The 22,962-nt window shown below is 47.9% G+C and overlaps 1 protein-coding gene across 2 annotated transcripts in view; it reads left to right on the forward strand.

Moving 5' to 3' along the window:
• Window positions 1–22,962, forward strand: part of ABCF2 (ATP binding cassette subfamily F member 2) — a 440,304-nt gene that overhangs the window by 257,502 nt on the left and 159,840 nt on the right. For both annotated transcript variants that reach the window (XM_069646016.1, XM_069646017.1), the window contains exon 9: window positions 8,901–9,020. In XM_069646016.1, coding sequence (XP_069502117.1) covers window positions 8,901–9,020 — 120 coding nt within the window. The remainder of the gene's footprint in view (window positions 1–8,900; window positions 9,021–22,962) is intronic.

Consider the following 22,962-nt stretch of genomic DNA (forward strand, 5'->3'; position numbering starts at 1 on the left):
TACTAAGGTTTTCTAGTAAAATAATTAAGTCAGTTTTAAATAAGCCTTCTTTAGAAAAGGCAATATGCAACAATAAAAATACACTTCATAACACTTCCTCACTTTTAAGATAAGCAAGTAGATGCCCTTTTGGGATGCCTCGCACACACTTCCTACACCCTGAGGTGACTTCAGTTACTAGGACAATGTTTGGCATTGATATGTCCCTTTTTGTGCTTGATGCAGTTCTGAGGTTGTGGGAAGGGTTAGGGAAGGAAAAAGGTTAATGTTGGGGAGGGAGAATTCTCAAAAATGTGCTAATTCCCTCCACCTTGGTGATCCCCAGCAACTTTGCTGGATTTTGAGGACTTGATTTCTTTACCTGGAGAGAGTGAGACCCTTTTTTCCACTCTCTCGTGTTTTAATGTTTTGATACTGTGTTCCTTTTTGGTTATGGAGTCTTAACCAACTCCATAGGCATTAGTGACACAAATGTAACAGAGCACCTTCAGTGCAGTGCCACAGGGAAGTCTCCCAGATTTCCCAAGGTTTAAATGCCTACTCTGGGATCAACTACTGTTTCCCAGAGCAGTAAAGTGAAATTGCCTTTAGTTTGCATTGTACTTGCTAGACCCAACACACCCTGTCTTACAATGGAGTGCTGGAGGTGTTATTTAGTATCCCCTGTGTCTAAATGCTCATGTAACATTTTTTGTTACCCTTTCCTCAATTGACTGGCTGGTGGCAGTGGTTTCATTTTGAACTACCATGGTTTGCATTTACTGCGACCGCGGACCCGGTAACGTTAACCGGGGAAGCCATCGTTTTCAAAATGGCATCCAGCCATCTTTGCTAAAATGGTGCCCAGTCTTCTTTTTTCACCAGGTCTTTGTGGAAAGGTCCTTCCAGAGAAGTTTCTCTGCACGTCAAACCAGGTTTTGTCTTTGTTCATTCGCCTTTGGCGGGCTTCAGGAGTGAAACCCGCCTCTGGCTCCAGAGTGTGTGGGGTAGGCAGGAAGTGAGGGAGGTGTCCGAAACTCCCTGTACTTAGTCTCCTAGGAGACCCAAATGCACTCTGTGGTGATTGGCTGGCTGACTGTCCAGCAAGGCCAGCCACCCTGCTGGGTGAGTGACAGGCTGGAACGAATGGGAGAGAACTGAATGAAAGGAGTCTTTTGGCTTGGAAGGCAGACTCGACCACTGGACGAAGGAACCGAAGAAGAGCTTGAAGAGGGCACCTGCTGCAACTCCTGCACCGTTGGTTTGCCAGCTGAAGCCCTGCTGCAGTGACTACTTGCCAAGTTTGCATCGACCGAGAAGCCCCTGCAAGGACAACTTCTCCCTTTGAGTTGGTGGGACCAATCAACTTTCAGGTAAGCCACCTGGACACCCATCTCAGAGCTAGTTGAATTTCCTCAGTTGCTGCAGGAAACCTTAGAGCCAGGGAGAGGGACACCACATTGTGTGCGTTGCTTGTAAGCTGGCCTTAAGCTTTTGGAAGATCCTCCGGACTCCCACAAAGCAGGACTGACCAAGCCTGATTCCCTTAGGAGAGTGCGGGACCTCAGATGTGAGAAAAGTCCACCTTGAAAGCCAGGAACTACACGTATTGCTATTTGTTGTACCGCAAGGAGCTGAAACGCGAAACAGCTACTGAAAGTAGTTTGCCGGTTGCCAGCTTTGCCAGTGCAGTGCAGGAGTCCCTCCAAAGTCCTCCCACTTGTCCCCACGACGGAGGCCCAGGAACAGTGAGATCTGCAGAGCTGCACAGGAACAGAAGTCATCAGCTGCATCTTTTCTGCTTTACCAAGGTACTGTAAAACAAGTCTAAGAACGTACCTTTTACTGTGGAAGTGCTTGTTACTTCTGCAACTCACGTCTAATCAGCTTGTGGCCCTACATTTGATTCTTCTTTTTTATCAAAGACTCCTAAGAACTTGTGCAAAGACTTTTCCATATACCTACCTGAAGTGCTGTATCCTATACAAAGACTTTTGCCTATTAACTTTGACTTAATCATTCAATTCAATAGGCTAAGTGCTATCTGAAAGTATTTGCCCTGCTTATGAATATTTGTAATTTCTTGTGTTCTAATAACCTTTGCCTTTTACTTACTTCTGAAGAGTATTCTGAATGCCAACAGTAAGATATTAATGTCCCCAGCATCCTTGTTACTGTAGTCACCTGTGGGTGTAGGTTGTGTGGGTGGGCCATCCCAAAAGGGTCTTGTCTGATTGAGAAACACAGAGTGTACAGTATTGAAGTATGTGTTACTATTCTATTGCTCCCTTCTGAAGAAGGCTTTATAACTGACTGATAATTTGTTTATGCAAGAAACCTTGAGTGTAAGAGTGTGTAACTCCACTACAGCTCACATTTCCCCTTTTGAGATAAGCCTGGTTGCTCAACACACTACCAGAACTGTGTAGTACAAGCTTATACCAAAGTTTGGGTTTCCTATACATGTAGTCATAGTTGCTTGTAGTGTTCCCAGAGGGTACTGCATTCAAACGTTGCCTAACAGTTGACAGGTTCTCGGAGCATGTAACTACTTTTCAATCTCCCAATGAAGTCTAGATTAGATCTTTCCCAGCAATACAAGTTAAATTTATGCAGCACCTCTGAGGGATAGTCCGAACCAAAGAATCACTGTTGGGCCACAAGCCGTTAGGCTTGCGAAGGGCAGAGCTGAAATAAACTCTGCAAAAAGCAGCTACTGCAGGTCTCCAGTGAGAACAAGCAAGCTACAGACAAGAAGTACCCACCCCTTGGTCAAGACAGTAGCATAGGTTTGAAGGAGGCTCCAGCTGGCTTCTCTTCTGGTTGCAGTCTTGCAGATCCTGGGTTCCTGAGCCTCGGTCGTGGGGACAAGAGGGAGGACGTCTTGGAGGACTCCTGCAGTTTGAAGGTCTGGCGGCTACGGGCTCTCTTCATATCAGCAGCACTCCGCTACCGGTCAATAGCACCACCGTGGTTCTTGGACAATTGATGGGCTTCCCTTGCTTCTGTGGTCCAGCACTCTGGTGAGGTGGGTCAGGCTTGGGTCGTCCTGCTTCAGGACGGTCCTCAGGATCTTCCTGGAGCTCTGGTACGGCTTAAAGACGATGCACTCTATTCTGGGTTTCCTGGCACTCTGTTCCAGCAGCAGCAAAGAAGTACAGCCAGCAGGGAAAGGTCTTCCAGCACAGTGCGTCTTGGGGCTAGTTGGTGCCACCAACCCAAGGGAAGAAGTCATCCGTTCCGGGCTTCTTTAGTCTATTCATAGTTTGGCGCTTCAGCACTGCAGCAGGGCTTCACTGGTCAGTTCAACGGTCCAGGTGAGTGCAGCAAGCTTCTCTTCCAGTTTCCTTTGTCAGATGCTTCGTCTAGTGGTCGACTCTGCCTTCTGTTCAAGAGACCTCGCCTTTTATGCAGGTTTCTCCCATTCATGCACAGCCTAGCTGTCATTCACACAGCAGGGTGGCTGTCCTGCAAGGACAGCCAGCCAATAAACATGGGGGGCATTCGGGTAACCAAGGAGACTAAGGACAGTTTCAAGCACCTCCCTTGATTCCTGCCCTGCCAGACACACTGGAGCCGGGTTTCAGCACTGAATCCCGCCAAAGGCAAAACTAACGAGGGTTAAACCTGGTTTGGTGTGCAGAGTAAATCCCAAGACAGACCTTGCAAGAAATGGCAAAAAAAGACTAGGCCATTTTGACAAACTGGGCACCAGTGGATGCTATACTGTGCAGCTGAGGTTTCAGCCTGCGGTAAAAACGTATGTTAGGAAAATTGTGATAGTTCCTGCTCACCCAGGAACTTAGAAAAGAAATCTGCAAGTCCAGCAAAAGGTGCTTGGGGTCTCTAGTGAAGGAGATTTGGCATAAAACATTCCCCCAGCACGCCACACCTACTCTTCCTGGCACCACAGATGTAGAATGGGACGAGGCAGTCGCCCCCCTCCGTCCAGAAACCTTCCCGGGGCAACACACAGGCAGTTTGAGCTTGTGAAAGGAGCAGCCTTCCCAGCCAAGTGCAGGACCTTATATGGGATTTCCTCAGCAAGAAAGCCAAACTGCAATATTGCCAAAGAACAAAAAATCTTGTAGCATGGCCAGTTTAGAGTACTAGCCACGTTTAGTAGTCATTTAATAAAGCGACTGTGCACACAAGAAATAATGCAAGAAAGGTCAAATAGATCTGCTGCCACCAGCTAGTTTTTAGGCATGTATAAAAGTAACAAAATCCAAGCGTAAAAAGCTAGGGCGATGCAAAAGTATCCCCATTTCACTGCATTGTAAACTGCTGTGTGCAATGTTAAAAAGTCACAACAAAAGGGTATCTGTTTCCCAGTACTGACAGTCTGAAGGACTAATCCGTTTCCCATAGCAAAACGCAAGGGAAGTGAAGCTGAAGACGTTACTTCCCGTCAAAAAGTCAGAACCCGTAAAAAAAGCAAAACGATTGGGGGGTCCATAAAGTGATCTTTTTGAATGGTAATCCCTATGCCATTTTTTTTTTCCCCCCCTAAACCACCCATTAAAATGGATGTCTTCCTCTGACAGATTCACAATCTGTTGAAATGGTTCCTGGTATAGTGTAGAACCAGAAAATCTTCAAACAAACTGGAGCCGAGGGGCCTAGGATGGGTAAGAAGGCTGTCCTACCTAATCCATAAAAATGTCACCCCTCAAAACTTTGTGGGCCATCCCTTAGAAACGAGAACATGTGGCATATGTTGGTGCCTGATCTGTAGTGTAGGGACATTATTTTGAGCTGTGGTGTTTGACCAATGCTTGGTGTTTTTTACCAGGCAGTGCTCTTCAAAGTTGTGAAGTCGTGGTGTTCGCTGAGAATTGAAGCAGTCACACTGTGAGACTACACAACACTTATCTGCTTGGTATTAGGTAACACACTGTTACGCTCACCTGACTCCCTCGGAGGCGCTGGCCTGGTTCGCGCTGCTGTGACCTCTTCTAAGGTGATGCGCAGGGTTCGGAAGACGGACTGGACCGGGCTCCCAAATCTGGCTTGCCTGGCTCGCAGAAGTATCCTGTAGGCGAAAATAGGGGATTAACTGTCTGCGGGGTAATGCAATCGGCCTCCCCCTTTCCCCTCTCACCCTCCTCGAAACCCTTCTGTGATTTCTCGTAGCGTCTCACCTTAGGGTCTGGAAGGACGAGCTCTCCATCCTGCTTCTGATGCAGGGGCGCGTTGGTATACAGTTACTTCACTGGATTTTCGGATTGGTGAGAACCAAACTTGCTTGGCTTCCAGGTAAGTTTTTTGATAAGAGGTTCCCCTTGTGTCCATGCATTAATGTACTAATGCTAGTGTCTTTTTCCCAATGGGGGCCGGGGTACGGAATGCCTGGGAACAGGCACCGACCCGAGATGAGAGGTGAAATCCTTGTAGAAATCAGGTAAGTCTTTAATGAGCGTTTTTTGGTAATGTCTTTTCATTCGCTCATTAACGGTCTTTTTTTCCCCCTTAGGGGCCGGGGTCCGGAAATGCCAGGATGCGGCGCGGACCCGAAATGAAGAGGGAATGAATCAACAGGTAAGTCTTAACATGGAGATTTAGCTTTTCTTATTCCCTTCTCTCTCACCTTTTTGTTCTGGTCTTTTTCTCCCTAGGCGCTGGGGCGTGACTGCGAACCCGGATGATCGCTGCTGAACATGGAGGCGCCCTGTAAAGGTGAGTGGAATGCGGCGCTGCAGCGATCGACGCGATGAGCTTTTAAATGAGTCTTCCTTTTCAGGATTGTCGGCGAGATGTCTCCGGGATGCGGGTTTAGCAGGAAAGGACTTTTCCTTCTTCTGTTCTCTTCTTCTCTTCCTTTGCAGGTGATCCAGGATGCTGGCAGGCGTGGCAGAAGTCAGGATGCAGGAGTAGACACGGTGAGCGTCCAGCTGCTAGATGCAGAACAACGCGAAGCACTTGTGGCTGTTCGGGTGGGGTTTAAATAGCCTTGGAAGAAGTTCCAAGTATGTATCCTTCCTCCAATCAGGTATGTATCCTTCCCCGACCACGCCCGGATGGTAAATTAGTCCCACAAGTAAAGTAGTTCCTTTCAGGCCTCAAGGAGGCCGGGATCCTGCAGCATGGTCTGCATCAGGTAAGTGCACCCAAGCACTCCCATAATGAGCATGGCGCCTATGGCGCCAGGACACTGTCCAAAGGGCCCCTATATGGGGTTGCTGGGTCCTTCCTTGGGGACTGAATGTCCGCTTTCGGGGACGCAGGGCTTGAACCGACTCCCCGGGAGCGGGCATCATGACACACACCTTTTGGTATAGGCCTGTACTACACAAGTTGGTAGTGTGACTGAGCAGCCAGGCCGATCTCAAGAGGGGTAAATGTGAGCTGTAGAACTGTACAAATGAAATCCGTAAATACAAGTAGCCAAGTAACACTCGCACTCAAGGTTTGTTATAAATATTTTATTTAACATCAATTTTTAAATAAGCATTCTTTAAAAAGGCAATTTGTTGTAACAATGCAAATACTTGAAAATTACTTTTCAGAATCAAAACAGTAGTAGATAATCTTTGGATATGCTTATTACACAATTCCTACACCGAGGTGACTTCACTCACAAGGACAGTAATGGCATATATTTAGCTCACCTAGTATACTTTGCAGATTCCAAAGTTGCAGAAAGGATAGGGCAGGAACATGGTTAGACAGTTTCTCAGTATATGTGAGGACAACTAAATCTTCCAATGAAATCTAGATGAGCCTTTCTCAGCAGTAACGGTCTACAACGAGCTACCACCTATGAGGGACAAACAGTATCAAAGTCAATAGACTAGAAGAGTCTGCACGGAGCCAGGACAGCCAAAGTCATTTGGAGCAAAGTCTATGGATCTGATGCACTTCTTAGATCAACGTCTTGGACAAAGTTAGTCGCTTTAGAAAAATCACTTGTATGGTCACAAGCTGTTACGCATGTGAGAAGAGAGCTGAAATCGACTCTAAAATGTAAGCTAATGCAATTCCCAACTGAGAAGAGCGTGGCTAAAAGGCAATAAGGTAAGTACCCCAAGCCTAAACGGTACCTTTTTTTTGAAGAGTGGCCCAGCAGGATTCTCTCCTGCTACAGTGGTGTAGACCCTTTTCCTGAGCATCAGTTGTGGGGACAAGAGGGAGGACGTCTGGAGGGCTCTTGCGGCGGTACTTGGGAGGTCGTCGGCAGCTACCGGCTCTTTTCGGTTCAGCGGCACTTCGTGTTTTTGGCGCTTAGCAAAAAGCACAGTTGCATATCTTGGACACCGGTTGGACTCTTTGCCCCCTCGGTCCTGCACTCTGGTGAGGGAACTCTGAATCTAAACGTCCTGCTTCTGGAGGGTCCTTTGGAGTCTATTGGAGCTTGTAGCCAGATTCGCTCTGCGGCACACGTTACACTCGACCCCTGGCATTGGGCTTCCGAAGCAACAGAGGCACAGCAAGTCGAGGATGGTGGTCACTTGGAGTTCGTCTCAGAGTTAGTTGGTCCCACTAACCGAAGAGAAGTCGTTCTGTCCGGAGCTTCTCTGTTGGGGTGAGAAGGTTCAGCACAGCAGTAGGGCTTAACAGGGCAATTCAAAGTTCCAGCAGGTTGCAGCAAGCTTCATTCACGGTTTTGTCTGGTGTTTCTCCCAGTGGTTGACTCTGCCTGAAGTTCCAAAACCCTCGCTTTTTTAAGCAGGGTTCTTTCATTCATGCACAACCTAGGCTGTCAATCACACAGCAGGATGACTGCCCTGAAAGGACAGCCAGCCAATCGGGACTGGTTGCATTCAGGCATTCCTAGAGTTAAAGGACTGGAGTTTCGGGACCCTCCCTCACATCCTGTCCTTACAGACACCTTGTAGCCAGGGGCGGGCTGAGGCCCGCCAAAGGCGAGACAAGGGGCTCAAATGTGTCAACGCACAGAGGAACACCCAAGAAAGACCTCACAAACAGAAAATGTCAAAAAAGACTGGGGCCATTTTGACAAAATGGTCACACATGGGTGCTGTACTGTAGAAAAGCACAATGGAAGGAACAAGTAAACCACTGCCATCAGCCATTTAAGTAGTGATTCTAACATAAACATGTTACATGAGAGAGTAGGATAAGGGGCTACTAGGTAACCCTGCAGCACTCCAGATAAGATGGTGTGTGCTCGACCGACAAAGAAAAAAGGTAAGGTAAGTCAAGTCAATTTCACTTTACAATTCTTGGGAACTGTAGTTCACACATGAAAAGGTAGTTGAACCTTCAGAGAAATCTCAAAGAATTTCTCTGACACTGCACTGAAGGTGCTGTCACCATACAAAAAGCAGATGCCTATGGAGCTGGTCAGACTCCAAAAACAGTGAACACAAAAATCCAAATCGGGTCAAAACATGAGTGAGAAAGCTCTCACTCGAAGGTTAAAATTGAAAAGTTTTAAGTCCAGCAAAAGAGCTGGGGTTCTGCAAGGTTGATGGGAATTCGCACAAGAATGAGAATACTCCCTAACAAGTGGGTTTCAGTGGTTCCATGTGATGTCCCCGCAAAAAGGCTGTGTGGCAAAAAAGTTGCTGCAAAAGGCAGTGGTTTGCGGCGACAGCCCCACTCCCCTTCCAAATGGTCACCATTCATAATGTCACCTCAGACTTTTCCCGGCGACTATGTATGGCAACCATTTGTGTGGGGTGATTATTACCAGATACTGTTTCAGTGGTGTTCAGTGCAATCAATGCAATTGTTACTTAACTTTGAACAGGAGAGTTTGTGTGAGATTTTTAACTTTGAGTTGCCATTACTTCATTTGAACCAATAGCATGTTATACTGTATGCCATTCCTCTCAACTGTAGATAACTTCCTTTACTTCTAATCCATTGGTCACCCATTCAGCTCTAAAGGCACTTAGTGGACCGCATCCTGATCCCTGAAAACTAACTACCTTCAAACTGTTTTTATTTTTCAGAATTATATTGCCCGATTTGGGCATGGCAGTGCCAAGCTTGCCCGACAAGCCCAGAGCAAAGAGAAGACCCTTCAGAAGATGATGTCCTCTGGGTTGACTGAAAAAGTTTCAAGTGATAAGGTATACTTTGCAGATTTGGTACACAAGTGATGGGGTATTTGTCATTATTCTTTATGGAGGCTTGGAGTGGAGCGTCCATTAAGATAATTCTTGTATAGCGCAAAGTTTATCTTTTAAGTGGTTGACAATGTGTGTTCTGTTGCTGGATTGAGCGCCATTGAGGCATATGCACCCACGGTAGTGCCAGCTCTGCACTTTGAAATGAAATTTTATTTATATCGTGCTCGCACACAAGTGTTTAATAGCGCAACCAGGCAAAGGGAGGGCAACAAGGAGAACAAAAACGGTCTTACTAGGCCCAGTGACATTGAGAACACGCAAGTGCATGGAAAAGGGAAAAGGGGGGTGCATGGAAGGGGGAGAAGTGGAAAGTGTGGAACAGAGTAGAGAACAGAATAAATAAGTAAAATAAATAAATGTGATCAACAGTGGTAGTGCAGCCGACGGTGTCTGGTCAATTGGTCGACAACAAACTGGTCGACTGCAATTTGGCCGACACCATTTGGTCGAATGCCAAATGGTCGAATTTTTTTTTTTTTTTTTTTTATATATGTGTTTTGTTGGTTTTCGTGTGGGGGGAAAAAAAAAAGAAAAAAAAGGGGTTTGGGGGTGGGGACCCCCCCCAAAAAAAACCAAAAAAGGGGTAAAAAAAAAAAATTCGACCATTTGGCATTCGACCAAATGGTGTCGACCAATTGTCCTGTCGACCAAATGTTTTCGACCAATTGACTGGTAACCGCAGCCGACAAGAGTGCTAGATTAGTCAGGGTATATCTGATAAGTGCAGAAGAAAAGTGGGAGGGGGACTGTATGGGTACAGCTACAGACCCCAGTGCAAGGGGTGGCCCGGAGGCAGTGCAGGAGGGTGGCAGGGTGAGCAGGTACCTGGGCCCAAATGACAGAGGGTGGCCAGGTGCACAGTGCCAAGAGTGAAAACTGATCCGCAAGGGAGAAGAGGGGCAAAGGCAGAAGCAAAGAGGAAGTTCTTGCGGTGCTTCCGGAACCGGGGTTGGTTCTCAAGTTTCAAGGTGTCTGGCAGGCTGTTCCAGATGGAGGCCCCAAACGAAGACTGAGATCTACCCCCAGCTCGTTTCTTTGAAAAACTGACCCTAAGGAAGTAGGACGTAGAGGAGCAAAGGACTCGAGAGGGGAGGTATTTACGGAGGGATAGTTGAAGGTATTTTGAACCCAGGCCCCAGAAAACCTTCTGGACAATGCAGAGGGTTTTAAATGTAATCATTGCTCCCACTGGGAGCCAATTAATGGATTTCAGAGCTGTAGAGATACGATCCCAGGGCTTGAGGCCAAGGACCAGTTTTGCAGTCCTGTTCTGGATTAGTTGTAAAGGACGGAGAGTGGAAGCAGGTAGATTTAGAAAGAGGCTGTTACAGTAGTCCAACCTAGAGAGAACCAGAGCTCTGGAGACGTGAGCTTCTGGTGGGAAGAAGAGGAAAGGCAGAATAACTAAGGAGGTGCAGTAAAATGTTTGACTTTTTAGAGAAGTCCGATGTGTGCGGAGGTGTCCAGTCATAGTTTTGGGAAAAAAAAGGATCGAATGCCTTTTTTTCGAAACCAAAAGGACCGAAAAAAAAAATTCTAATGTTTGGTATGCATAAAGCTTTTTTTAAAAAAGAAAACGGGGGGAGGGGGGTTGTGTGGTAACCCATAAAAAAAACTTTTAAAATAGCATTCAAAACTTTTTTTTCGGCACTTTTGGTTTGTGAAAAAGGCATTCGATCCTTTGTATTTCGAACAAGTCACCTACAACCGTGTGTGGATGTAAGGCAAAGTTTGTATGCAGTACCCTTTGGGACCACTACACACAACTAGGACTATAGGTGTAAGCAAAACCAACCTTTGGTATAAGTCTGTACTACAGTTTTGTGGTAGTGTTGCTGAGCTGCCAGGCTCATCTCAAGAGGGAATGTGAGCTGTAAGGATGTTACACAGAGGTCTGTAGTTACAAGTATTCAAATAGACTCTTATACTCAAGGTTTCTTGGTAAAACACATATTAATTTATTTCGTCAGTTATAAAACATTCATTAGGAGGCAATTTATATCACACAAAAATACTTCAGTACTTCACTATCAGTTTCTGAGGCATTTAGGCTACTTTTTGACGGAGGAGCAAAATGGCATTCAGAGCATTTGAAGTAGGAGCAAAAAGGCATAAGTTAATAAAATGAATATTAGTTACTCTTAAACAGTGCAAATAGTTTTAGTTCCCCAGAGAAGTTGATTCAATGCAATAGGTTGGACTAAAGTCTTGTATAGGATAAAGCAGGTCTAGAAGTTAAACGGAAAAATCTTTGCCAAAGTTCTCAGAAGTAGTTCGTAAAAGAAAGGTTCATATGTTGGGTCACAAGCTGACTAGGTCTGCAATTTGCCAAAGTTTCAAGCACTTTCGTAGTGAGAGGGAAGTTCTCTGTCGGGTTTTCACAGTACCTTACCATGAAGAAAAAGATGCAGCTGAAGGAGTCTGTTCCTGGCAGTTCCTGCAGATCTTGCTGTTCCTGAGCCTCAGTTGTGTGGGGACAAGAGGGAGGACGTCTGGGGACTCCTGCACTGGGACTGGCCAAAAAACTGGTAAAGGCAAATCTTCAATTCTGGTAGCTGTAGTCAAGCAATCAAACTGGTGTCCTTCTCCCTGGCTTTTCGGTTTCCTGCAGCACTCTGAGGAAAATGCAACCAGCTCTGAGAATGTTATCCAGGTGGCTTACGAGTTGATTGGTCCCACCAACTCAAAGGGAAAATTTGTCCTTGAAGGGCTTCTCTGTCGAGATGATAAACTTGGGGATTCGGACTTGCAGCAGGACTTCACCAGGCAAACCAACGGTCCAGGAGTTGCAGCAGCTGTCCTCTTCCACCTAGTCTTCGGTTCTTTTGTTCCAGTGGTCGACTCTGCCTTCCAAGCCAAGAGACTTGCCTTTCTATCCATTTTCCTCCCATTCATTTCAGCCTAGCTGCCACTCACCCAGCAGGGTGGCTGTGCTTGCCAGTCAGCCAGCCAGCCAATCACGCATTTGGGTCTCCTAGGAGACTAAGCACAGGGAGTTTCGGGCACCTCCCTCACTTCCTGCCCACCCCAGACACTGGCGCCAGAGGCGGTCTTCAGTGCTGAAGCCCGCCAAATCGCGTAGGAACAAAGGGACCAAACCTGGTTTGGCGCGTAGAGACAAACTCTGGAAGGACCTTTCCAAAAATAAATGGTGAAAAAAAGACCAGGACCCGTTTAAACAAAGGAGACTCAGACGCCATCATGAAAAACATGGCTCTCGCGATTTAACACGAACAGTGTCGCGGTCAGGAAAAATCATAGTAGATTGTTGTAAAACCATCGCCACCAGCCATTTTGAGAGGAAAGGGTAGCATTTGACTGCTACATGAGTTTCTAGACATCGGGAATACTAAATGACCCCTCCAGCACTCCAAGATAGTGTGTGCTGGGTCTAGGAATTTGAAAAGACTAGTAAAGTCAATTTCACTTTAGTTTCTCTGCAAAACAGTTTATCCCAGAGAAGGTATTTAAACCTTGGGACAGCCCGAAAGACTTCCCTGTGTCACTGCACTGAGGGTGCTGTGTGACACATGAAAAGATGTATTTGGAGTTGTCTAAAACTCCAATCAAAGAAAACACAAGAGTAAAACGCACAGCATTAAAAGTCCAAAGTCCCAAAGTTTAGCAAAAGAGCTGGAGGGCTCTAAGGTCAGAGGAATTGGCACATTTATGAGAATTCTTCCTAACAGCGGAGAAGGAAAGTGTGGAGTCAAAGATGACCCCAAGGTTCTTAGCCTCGCAGGTAGTGGTAGGAGGAGGGCCAAGGGAGGCTGGACAGTGAGGGGAAAGGATGGTGAAGGTGTACCAATGAGGAGGATCTCAGTATTGTTGGCATTTTGACAAAGATAATTGGCGGCGCACCAATTTTGAATGGAGATTAGGCAATCTGAGATGAGGGAAGGAGAGGAGGTGGTTGAAGAAAGCATGAAGATGAGTTGGGTGTCATCAGCATAGCACTGGAAGTTTGAGTAGAAAATGGAAATGCGAGAGATTAGACCCCTGGGAAACACCACAGGAAGAGAGGAAGATGGGAAGGACCCAAGTTATACCTGGGAGGGTCGATCAGAAAGGAAAGAGGTCAGCCAGAGCCTGATCGCTGATAGCCTGGTTGTCATAGAGATGATTCAGCAGGGTGGTATGGTTGACAGTGTCAAAAAAGAGGAGAGATCTAGTAGGATGAGGACAGAGTAGTCCAGGTTGGAGAGCAGGTCTTCACAGATGTTCAGGAGAGATTTCCATGCTTCTGGCAGCTCTGAAACCAGATTTGGTGGTCATGGAGGGAGCCAACAGAATCGGAATGAAGGTTAAGCTCCGAGAGATGGCCAGCTTTTCCAGGAGTTTACCCAAAAAGGAGTAATGGAAATTGGGCGGTAGTTAGCTGGACAAGAGGATCAGCCATGGGTTTCTTGAGGAGAGGATGCACAAGGGAGTGCTTCAGAGGGGAGAGGAAAGTTTCAGAGGCAAATTCGAGGTTGCAGAAATCCGCAAGTGCCGGAGCGAGGGTATCTGTGGTCCACTGTGTTTCTCTTCTAAACCAATCACTGCACTCTGGGTCATACTGCCACCACCCAATGACTGTCCTCTCCCTAAGCCCCTCCTCTGGCAATCATCTTCAGTTCTCGTTTTTGGCTCTGAGCTTTTCTACAGTTTTCACTTTTTTTTTTCTTGAAGAAATCCTTATTTTTTTTTTTTTTTGTCAGAGCTAACCCATGTGCTTTTTTTCTCTCCAACAGCCGACAAGCAGGAGTCAGTTTGTCGGTGAATTTCGATGCCCCTCAAGGGCAGGGATAATCGAGTTTTCGTCGACCGTTCCAGAAGGCCATCAGGCCTACTCCGCACTCCGGACCGTGTCCAAAGAGAAGAGCGGGAAGCTCCCGTTCATAGGTCCTGTTTCAAGCTATGCTCCAGCTGCTGACTGCGGAACATGTTTGTGGAGGACAAACGCCTTCAGTGCCTCTGTCGCCATCCGGACCACATCGAAGGAGATTGCGAAATCTGCCTCGGATTCACCAAGAGAACCATGAAGGATTGTCAGGATGGTGGTGTGACATGTCATGGCGGCCCGATGACTGTATCCGAGGGAGTCCCCACCGGATGAGGTGGGGTCGTTTCATTCCATGGTCGCCAGAGCGTCCAAGCTCTCTTAGCTGACAGACCAAAAAGGAAAGCTTCCTATACAAGAGGTGCAAGGCCAAAAAGAAGACCATAATGGCGGTGCCCCTACTGGATGACATTAGGGAGGAGCGCCTGGCTCTGCTGAAGAATACAGCCACGGTCCCAGCCAAGCGGGATAGGCTGGAGAAAACGTATCTGGTGCTGGAGGCTGCACCGCAGTTGTCACCGGACTCTCTATCAGTGGCTGCGAGGAAGAGATAACCTAGCCACTCATGCCTCCGGACATCGAAGGGAAGAAGTTGGTCGCCATGGGAAGTCATCTACTGGTCAGCATTGCCTGTCAAGTCGGCCAATGCACTGGTGATCCTGGCCAGATATGACGGGGGTGGGTGGCTGTGGTTCAAACTGGCCCTGATTCTGGAGTTCATACCCGACAGCAAGTGGGTGGAAGCACTCTCCCTCCTCCAGGAAGGTTAAGTGGCATCGGACCACACAATCACTGTGGCCTTGGACATCGCCGACACAGGTTTCCGACAGATGGAACAGTGTCTGCCTCTGTCGTCGAGGCTGGCTGAAGGCCATCCATTTCTGCCAGGAGGTCCAAGTGAGGGTATTGGACATGCCCTTCGATGGGGACAACCTCTTCAGGAGCATGGTCGACCAGACCTTGAAATGAAGACTGATAGAGACTGCTACTGCCCTGGGCACTCTCCAGCATCACAGCTCTGCCTTTTGCTCCTGCGGTAGAAAGCCTGGCAGATTGACAAAGGGTTTTGGTGGAGGTTCCTCAGCGTACAGTAAACCCTCCTGCCAAAGCAGAACTGAACCGTCCGGGACCCCCACCCATGCATCTACGTGGGAGGCCGGCTGGCGGGATTAGTCAGCGAGTGAAAGATCTCCGTCAGATGGGTGCTGGACGCTCTCACCTATGGACATACACTGAAGTTTCAAGAAAGTGTCTGTTGATCCCTCCGGTGACCCAGCAGGAGCAGCACATCCCTCAGCTCCTGCAGAAAGTACAGGCCATGCTAAGAATAGGGGCGATAGAGCTGGTTCCAAGACTACTCTGGAACTCGGGAGTCTACTCCAGATAGTTCTTAGTCAGAAAGAAGACTGGGGTCTGGAGGCCCATTCTAGACCTGTGGCATCGCAGCAGGTACCTCAAGTCCCAGAGATTCAGTATGGTTGCGTTGCAGCACATGCTTTGCCAACTGGAGGATGGAGACTTCTTGACGTCGCTGGATCTCGTACACATTTCCACATCCCCATTCACAGGAAGCATCAGAGGTTCCTCCGCTTCGTAGTGCAGGGGAAGACGCTACCAATTCAAGGCACTTGCTTTCGGCCTGAAGTCAGCGTACAGGGTGTTCACAAAGTGCCTGGCACCAATGGCGGCCCATCTATGTCTGCAGGGGATTCACGTGTACCCATACCTCGATGACTGGCTCATCCAGGCCAGGTCAAGGGAAGTAGCCGTCAAACACACAGATGACCGTCCGGCTGCTGACGGATCTAGGGTTCTCCATAAATTATCCAAAGTCCTGCTTGACACCATAGCAGAAGGTGCTGTTCCTGGGAGCCAAACTCCACAGTCGCTAGCCTGGCGGTGGCCTTGGGGGACAGGGGTAGCGGCCATACTGGGGAAGGGGCAACATCTGTAGTCACTGAAGGCCGCCATGGTGAGGACCATCAAGTTGCTGCTCTGCATGATGTCATGCATCTACCTTATCCAGGTCTGCAGGTTACACATGCAACCTCTTCAGAAGTTCCGGGACGCTCGCTGGATACAAGCGTCTGGGAGGTTTGCAGACGGGAAGCCCCTTGGCAATGAATTCCGTCAAGCCATAAGGTGGTGGGGTGTCCAAGCCGTCGCCTGGGGCACAGGTTTCAAACTCCAAACCACCACCCCCCCGCCCCCCCTCAGACGGACGCTTTCCTAGAGGGCTGCGGAGCCCACACCAGACATCTGCACGCCAGAGGCCTGTGGCTGCCTGTTAGGGAGAATTCTCATAAATGTGCTAATTCTCTTCACCTTAGAGACCCCCAGCAACTTTGCTGGATTTTGAGGACTTGATTTTTTTTACCTGGAAAGAGTGTGAGCCTTTTTTCCCCACCATCATGTATTTTGATGTGCGTTTTACTCTTGTGTTCTTTGTTTATGGAGTTTTAGTTAACTCCATAGGCATCATCTTTTCATGTGTTACACAGCACCCTCAGTGCAGTGACACAGGGATGTCTTTTTAGACTTTCAAAAGGTTTAAATACCTTCTCTGGGATAAACTGTTTCCCAGAGAATGTAAGGTTACATTGACTTTACTAGTCTTTTTAAATTCCTAGACCCAGCACACACTATCTTCCTATAGAGTGCTGGAGGCGATATCTAGTATCCCCTGTGTCTAGAAACTCATGTAGCAGTCAAATGCTACCCTTTCCTATTGAAATGGCTGGTGGCAGTGGTTTTACAATGAGCTACCATGATTTTTTTCCGACCACGAACACTGGTAGCGTTAAATCGCGGGAGCCATGTTTTTCAAGATGGCGCCTTAAGCCCCTTTGTTTAAACAGTTCCTGGTCTTTTTTTCACTGTTTCTTTTTGGAAAGGTCCTCCTAGAGTTTGCCAAACCAGGTTTGGTCCCTTTGTTCTTAAGCATTTGGTGGTCTTCAGAACTGAAGACCGCCTCTGGCGTCTGAGTGTCTGGGGTGGGCAGGAAGTGAGGGAGATGCCCGAAACTCCGTGCTTAGTCTCCTAGGAGACCCAAATGCCCTCTGGTATGATTGGCTGGCTGGCTGACTGTCTGGCAAGGACAGCCAGGCAAGGACAGCCACCATGGTGGGTGAGTGACAGCTAGGCTGGAATGAAAGGGAGAAAACTGTTTAAAAGGCGAGTCTGTTGGCTTGGAAGGCAGTCGACCACTGGAATGAAAGAACGGAAGACGAGCTGGAAGAGGGTGGCTGCTGCAACTCCTGGACCGTTGGTTTACCCAGAAAAGCCCTGCTGCCTGTCCGAATTGGCAAGTTCATCTCGACAGAGAAGCCCCTTCAAGGACGACTTCCTTTGAGTTGGTGGGACCAATCAACTAGTAAACCACCTGGATACCATTCTCGGAGCTGGTTGGGTTTAACCAGGGGGAAGGACACCAGCTTGTGTGCTTGACTACAGCTACTCGAACTGAGGATCTTCCATTTGCCTGCTTGTTTGGCCAGTCCCCGTGCAGTGCAGGAGTCCCCCGACGTCCTCCCTCTTGTCCCCATGACTGAGGCTCCGGAACAGTGAGATCTGCCAGGAACCAACGTCTTCAGCTGCATCTTTTCTTCATTTTAAGGTACTGTGCCAACCCGATTGAAAGAACTTGCCTCTCGCGGTGAAAGTTTGTGAAACTTTCCCAACTTACAGGCCTAATCGGCTTGTGACCCAACATGATTCTTTTTCGTAAAAACTACTTCTGAGAACATTGGCAAAGACTTTAGTTTACTACAAGAACTGCTCTTTCCTATCAAAGACACTAGCCCATTGACTTTGGCCTAGGCCTATTAAACTGAATTGAGTCCTCTAGTGAAGTAAAACTATTTGCCCTGCCTAAGAAAGTATTTGTGATCTATGTTAACTTGTGCCTTTGTACTCCTATTTTAAGTGACTGAAATGCCATTTTGCTTCTTTTTCAGGGGAGCCTAATTTACTCAAACTTATTGGTTTGGTACTGAAGTGTGTTGGTGTATATTTAGTTTCCTCATTCTAGAGAAGGTGTTCTAAATGACTGTGTAATACATTAATAAGTGTTTTACCAAGAAACCTTGAGTGCAAGTGACTACTTGAACCACTGCGATTGTAAGATCTGTGTAACTTCTTTTACTGCTCACATTCCCTCATGAGATGAGCCTGGCTGCTCAGCTTGCTACCAAAAACTGTGTAGTACAGACTTATACCAAAGGTTGGTTTTGCTTACACCTGTAGTCCTGATTGTATGTGGTGGTCCCAGAGGGTAGTGCATGCAATTCTGACTAACCCTGCCGAAGGAGAAGGATCTCCACATCGATATCCTGGAGCTGCGTGCAGTGTTCTAGGCCCTCAAGTCATTCCTTCCGTCCCTGAAGGGCAAAGTAGTGAGGATCTTCACGGACAACACCGCCATGATTATCTACATGGGGGCACCTGATCCACAGCGCTCTCCAGAGAGGCGCAGGACTTGTGGCACTGGGCCATCGACCAAGAGATATTCCTCATCCCCTTTCACCTGCCGGGAGTCAAGAACACCATCGCCAACTCTAATCAGGGAGCCGCGCGTCTGCCACGAGTGGGAATTTATGCAGGATCAGGTGGACTGCATCTTCCTCAAGTGGTGCAGACCCCAGAATGATCTGCTTGCGATGGTGGGGAACTCCAAATGCCAGAAATTCCTCAGCAGGTTCCACCAGCTGAGGAGCAAGATCTGGGTACCAAATCTGCACTATTTGACTCACAGCAGGGGCGGCAATAGAGGGAACTCGCATAGGAGCAGGCCTCCCCCACGTGGCGAATGCGTCCTCTATTGCCACCCCTGCTGTGAGTCATCAAACAGTGCAGATTTGGTACCCAGAACTTCTCAGCCTGTCAACGTCGCCTCTGATCAAGCTGACGGTGATCGCGGATCTGCTCACAAGAGGAGGCGCAATCCTGCATCACGACCCAGGATCGCTGAACCTGAGGGCTTGGCTCCTGAAGCCCTAGAGTTCGGAGGATACGAGTTGCCGGCAGACTGCAGGGAAGTCCTTGCCAAGGCCAGAGTGCCATCCACTCAAGTGCTACGGGCATTAGTTGAAACATTTCGCTACGTGGTGCTGGTCGCAGAAGATAAACCCTTGGAGGGTAACGGCTCTGCAGATTCTTCCATAGTTGTTGTCCTTGGCCAAGGCGGGGCTGGCGCACGCCTCTATCAAGGTGCACCTGGCGGCTATCTCCCGCTACTCCAGGTCTCCAGGATGATCTTCTCTTTGGTCCCACTGTCTAGTCAAGGAGTTCCTCAAAGGACTGTTTCGATCGTTTCTGCCGGTGAAGGCTCTTGCTCAGCCCTGGCGTGGAACCTCAGCATGGTGCCAGCTGGGCTCATGGGGGGGGGGGCCCTTCGAGCCTATGCATCAGACCCCCTCTCGTTCCTCCTTATGGAAGACTGCTTTCCTCATGGCCATCACCTCTGACAGGAGGGTGGGTGAGATCCAGGCCCTATCCTAGAAAAAGCCTTATCTGACTTCAAGAGTCGAGGGTGGTGCTATGGACGCACCCATCCTTTATGCCAAAGGTTTAGTCGGAATTCCACCTCAACGAGCCCTTGGTGTTGCCTGTTTTTTTTTTTTCTTTTCCCAAAACCCTTCGCTGGCTGAGAGGACTTTGCACTTGCTGGATGTTGCTTGTGCGCTGAAGTTCTGCGTGGCACACACAGTTTTCAGAAGACGTCTCAACTGTTCGTGAATTTTGGTCCTGTGAACCATGGGAAGGCCTTGTCCAAGGCTTCGATCACACAATGGCTCTCCGGCTGCATCAGTCATTGGTTGGCCAACCGACTGCTGCTCAGTCATCCGAGAGCCCATTCCACCAGAGCGATTGCTGCGACAACAGCGTTCCTATCTGGTGTGCCCCTGCTGGACATCTGGAGGGCTGCTACGTGGAGGTCAACTCACATGTTCACGAGATTCTACTTCCTCGACAGGGATTCCAGAGAGCAGTCCAGGGTCTGCTGAGCAGTGCTACGCAACCTATTCGCTTGAAGGTAAGCCTGTTCCGGAGGTAAGTACTACCCTCCCAGAGTACTGCGTTCAGCAGAAAAAACGGATCAATTGCCCACGATACAAGTGACAAAAAGGTCTAGGAAAATCTTTCGCAGTTAAAGCAGCCAAACTTTGGAACCTCGTGCTCCCTACTCTCACAGGGAAAACAATCTGAAAATGTTTCAGAAAGCTTTGAAAACTCATTTATGCAGGTAACTCCCATGCACTCTTTGTTCAACCCTCCACAGTAACTGCTTTGTCTTGTCATTTATGGACTATCTTTGTGTATTTGTTTCAGCGCCCCGATCCCTGTGGGCTTTCGGGCTTTAAAAATAATGAAAGAGTAATTGCTTCTGTTGAGCCTTGCCACCTCCAGTGGTTGTCTAACGGTGTACTGCTATGTATTCTTTATTCATGAGCATGCAAATCCATGCCAGACCACATGCTGCAGAAGAAACAAGTTACTTACCTGTAACTATTGTTCTCCAGCATGGGTCTGACATGGATTCACCTGCAAACCCTGCCTCTTACCCCTCTGCAGCTCTTCTTGGTCATACTGCCACTTTATGTGCTTACCGAATCTGAAGATGGCTGCCAGAGGAGGGGTTTGCGAAGAGGGCAGTCATTGGCTGGGGGCAGTATGACCCAGAGTGCAGTGATGGGTTTAGATGAGAAATAGTTTGTACGTGAAACTTTTTTCTTTTGATAAGGATTCCCGGCATGTCTACGGGCAATATTCATGAGCATGTGAATCCATGGCATACCCATGCTTGAGAAAAATAGTTACAGGTAAGTAACGTGTTCCCTTTTTAACTATGCAGTACTTGGTTGCCTTTAAGGTACCAGGCATGCCTTTTCAGCCCCTTATTTAGACCCAAGGATGATTTTATCCCGCTACACTTGTAGCAGCTGTAAATTTAGTTTTCACTTCGCCAAGGATGAAAGGAGATGTACCACATTAGTAGCCCACTGAGCCTTTATGGTAGCTAATGGGGACCAATGTATTTTTTGGAAGTCCTACCTTCCACTTTTTTATTTGTTGGGATTCCTTTCTTCATGGGCACCATGAGGTAGTCCTAAAATTGCCATTTTGCATACATGCAGTAACCTTCATTTTGATGCTTTCCATCCATAGACCTCAATGGGACACCCTATATTTTGCTTGTTCCGAACCTTTCCTGATGTTTGAGGGTAAGTGAAGTCTTTTTGCTCCACTTGCCTTGCTAAACTCATCTGTTTTGGGGCACTGGTCAGTCCCTATGGCTATCCATGCGGGAAAACTCTATTCACCATTGTAGTTTACTTTACCTGCACAGATCCCCTTCTTTGAACTGAGATAGGGACATTTTGTGTCCCTGTAACTTTGATTTTTGCAAGTTTGTGATTATTTGCATTTTGTCCAGGATGGGCTGGTGGCAGTAAATACTGCTAGAGAGAATTCTCAATGTGCTAATTCCCTTCTACCTTGGAGACCCCCCGGCTCTTTTGCTGGACTTTAGGACTTTTCATTTTTATCCCGGAGAGAGTGGGACCGTTTTCCCACTCTAATGCATTTTTATTTGATTTAAACGGTTTCGTTTGTTTTTGGAGTCTGACAAACTGCATAGACATCATCTTTTTACATTGTGACACGCAGCACCCTCAGTGAAGTGTCACATAGAAATCCTTTGTTTCTGCTAAGGTTTAAATACCTTCTCTTGGATAAATTGTTTCCAAGAGCAGTGAAGTGAAATTCATTTTACTTGCATTTGTATCTTTATAGACCAGCACACACCATCTTACAATGGGGTGTTGGAGGGGTTACTTAGTATGTCTATCTTCTTGTGTAACATTTTTGTTACCCTTTCTACAATTAATGGCTTGTGGCAGTGGTTTTTTTTCTACCATTGTGTGTTTTTACCGCAGGCTGAGTATTGCACCCATGGCTGCCCATTTGGTCAAAATGGCAGTCTTTTTTTCGCCATTTCTTGTTTGAAAGGTCCTTCCTTGAGATTTACTCTGCATGCCAAACCAGGTTTGGTCCCTTTGTTCATTTTGTCTTTGGCTGGATTCACTGGTGAAGCCCGCCTCTGGCTCCAGCATGTCTGGCAGGGCAGGAAGTCAGGGAGGTGCCCGAAACTCCCTGTTCTTAGTCTCCTTGGTTACAGGAATGCACCCAAAGGTGATTGGCCAGCTTGCTGTCATTGGAGGGCAGCCCCCACCCCTGCTGTGTGAGTGACAGCTAGGCTGTGAATGAATGGGATCGATTTGCATAAAATGAGGTCTTTTGCAAGGAAGAGAGTCGACGACTGGACGAAGGAATCTGAAGAACTTGGAAGAGAAGCTTGCTGCAACTCCTGGACCGTTGGTTTGCCGGGTGAAGCCCTACTGCAGTGCTGAAGCTCTGAATTTATTTGCCTCGACCAGAAGAGCCCTGCAAAGGACGACTTCTCCCCAAGGGGACCAATCGGCCCCAAGACTAACTTGAGTGAAAACCCTCTCTGCTGGCTGTACTTCCATTGCTGCTGCAGGAATCGAGTGCTGGGGGACAGGAACACAGGAATCTAGTGCTTTTAAGCCAGACCCTCGAAGCTGTGCTGACCAAGCCCGAGCCACCTCAAGAGTGCTGGATCCCAGAAGCAAGGAAAATCCACAAGGTGTCCAAGAACCGTGGTGGTGCTATTCGCGAGCTGAAACCGCAAAGTGCCACTGATCTGAACTTTGTCCCTTGCTGCTGCCGCCGACCTTCAAATCGTAGTGCAGGAGTCCCCAGACGTCCTCCCTCTTGTCCCCATGACTGAGGCCCAGGAACAACGGGAACTGCCAGACTACAACAGGAACAGAAGCCAGCTGGAATCGTTTCTTCAGACCTAAGGTTCTGTGAACTAAAGGGTACTTGCCTCGTGTGTGTGTGTGTGTGTGTGTGTGTGTAGCTTGCCTGTTCTCAGTTGAGGCTTGCATTGGCTGCACTTTGCAGAGTTGCTTGCAGCTTTACCCCTTACAAGCCTCACAGCTTGTGGTCCTACAGTCATTTCTTTTACAATTAAAC

Source organism: Ambystoma mexicanum, chromosome 2p (assembly GCF_040938575.1).
Source record: "Ambystoma mexicanum isolate Mex_15411 chromosome 2p, UKY_AmexF1_1, whole genome shotgun sequence".
NCBI classification, from domain to species: Eukaryota; Metazoa; Chordata; class Amphibia; order Caudata; family Ambystomatidae; genus Ambystoma; species Ambystoma mexicanum.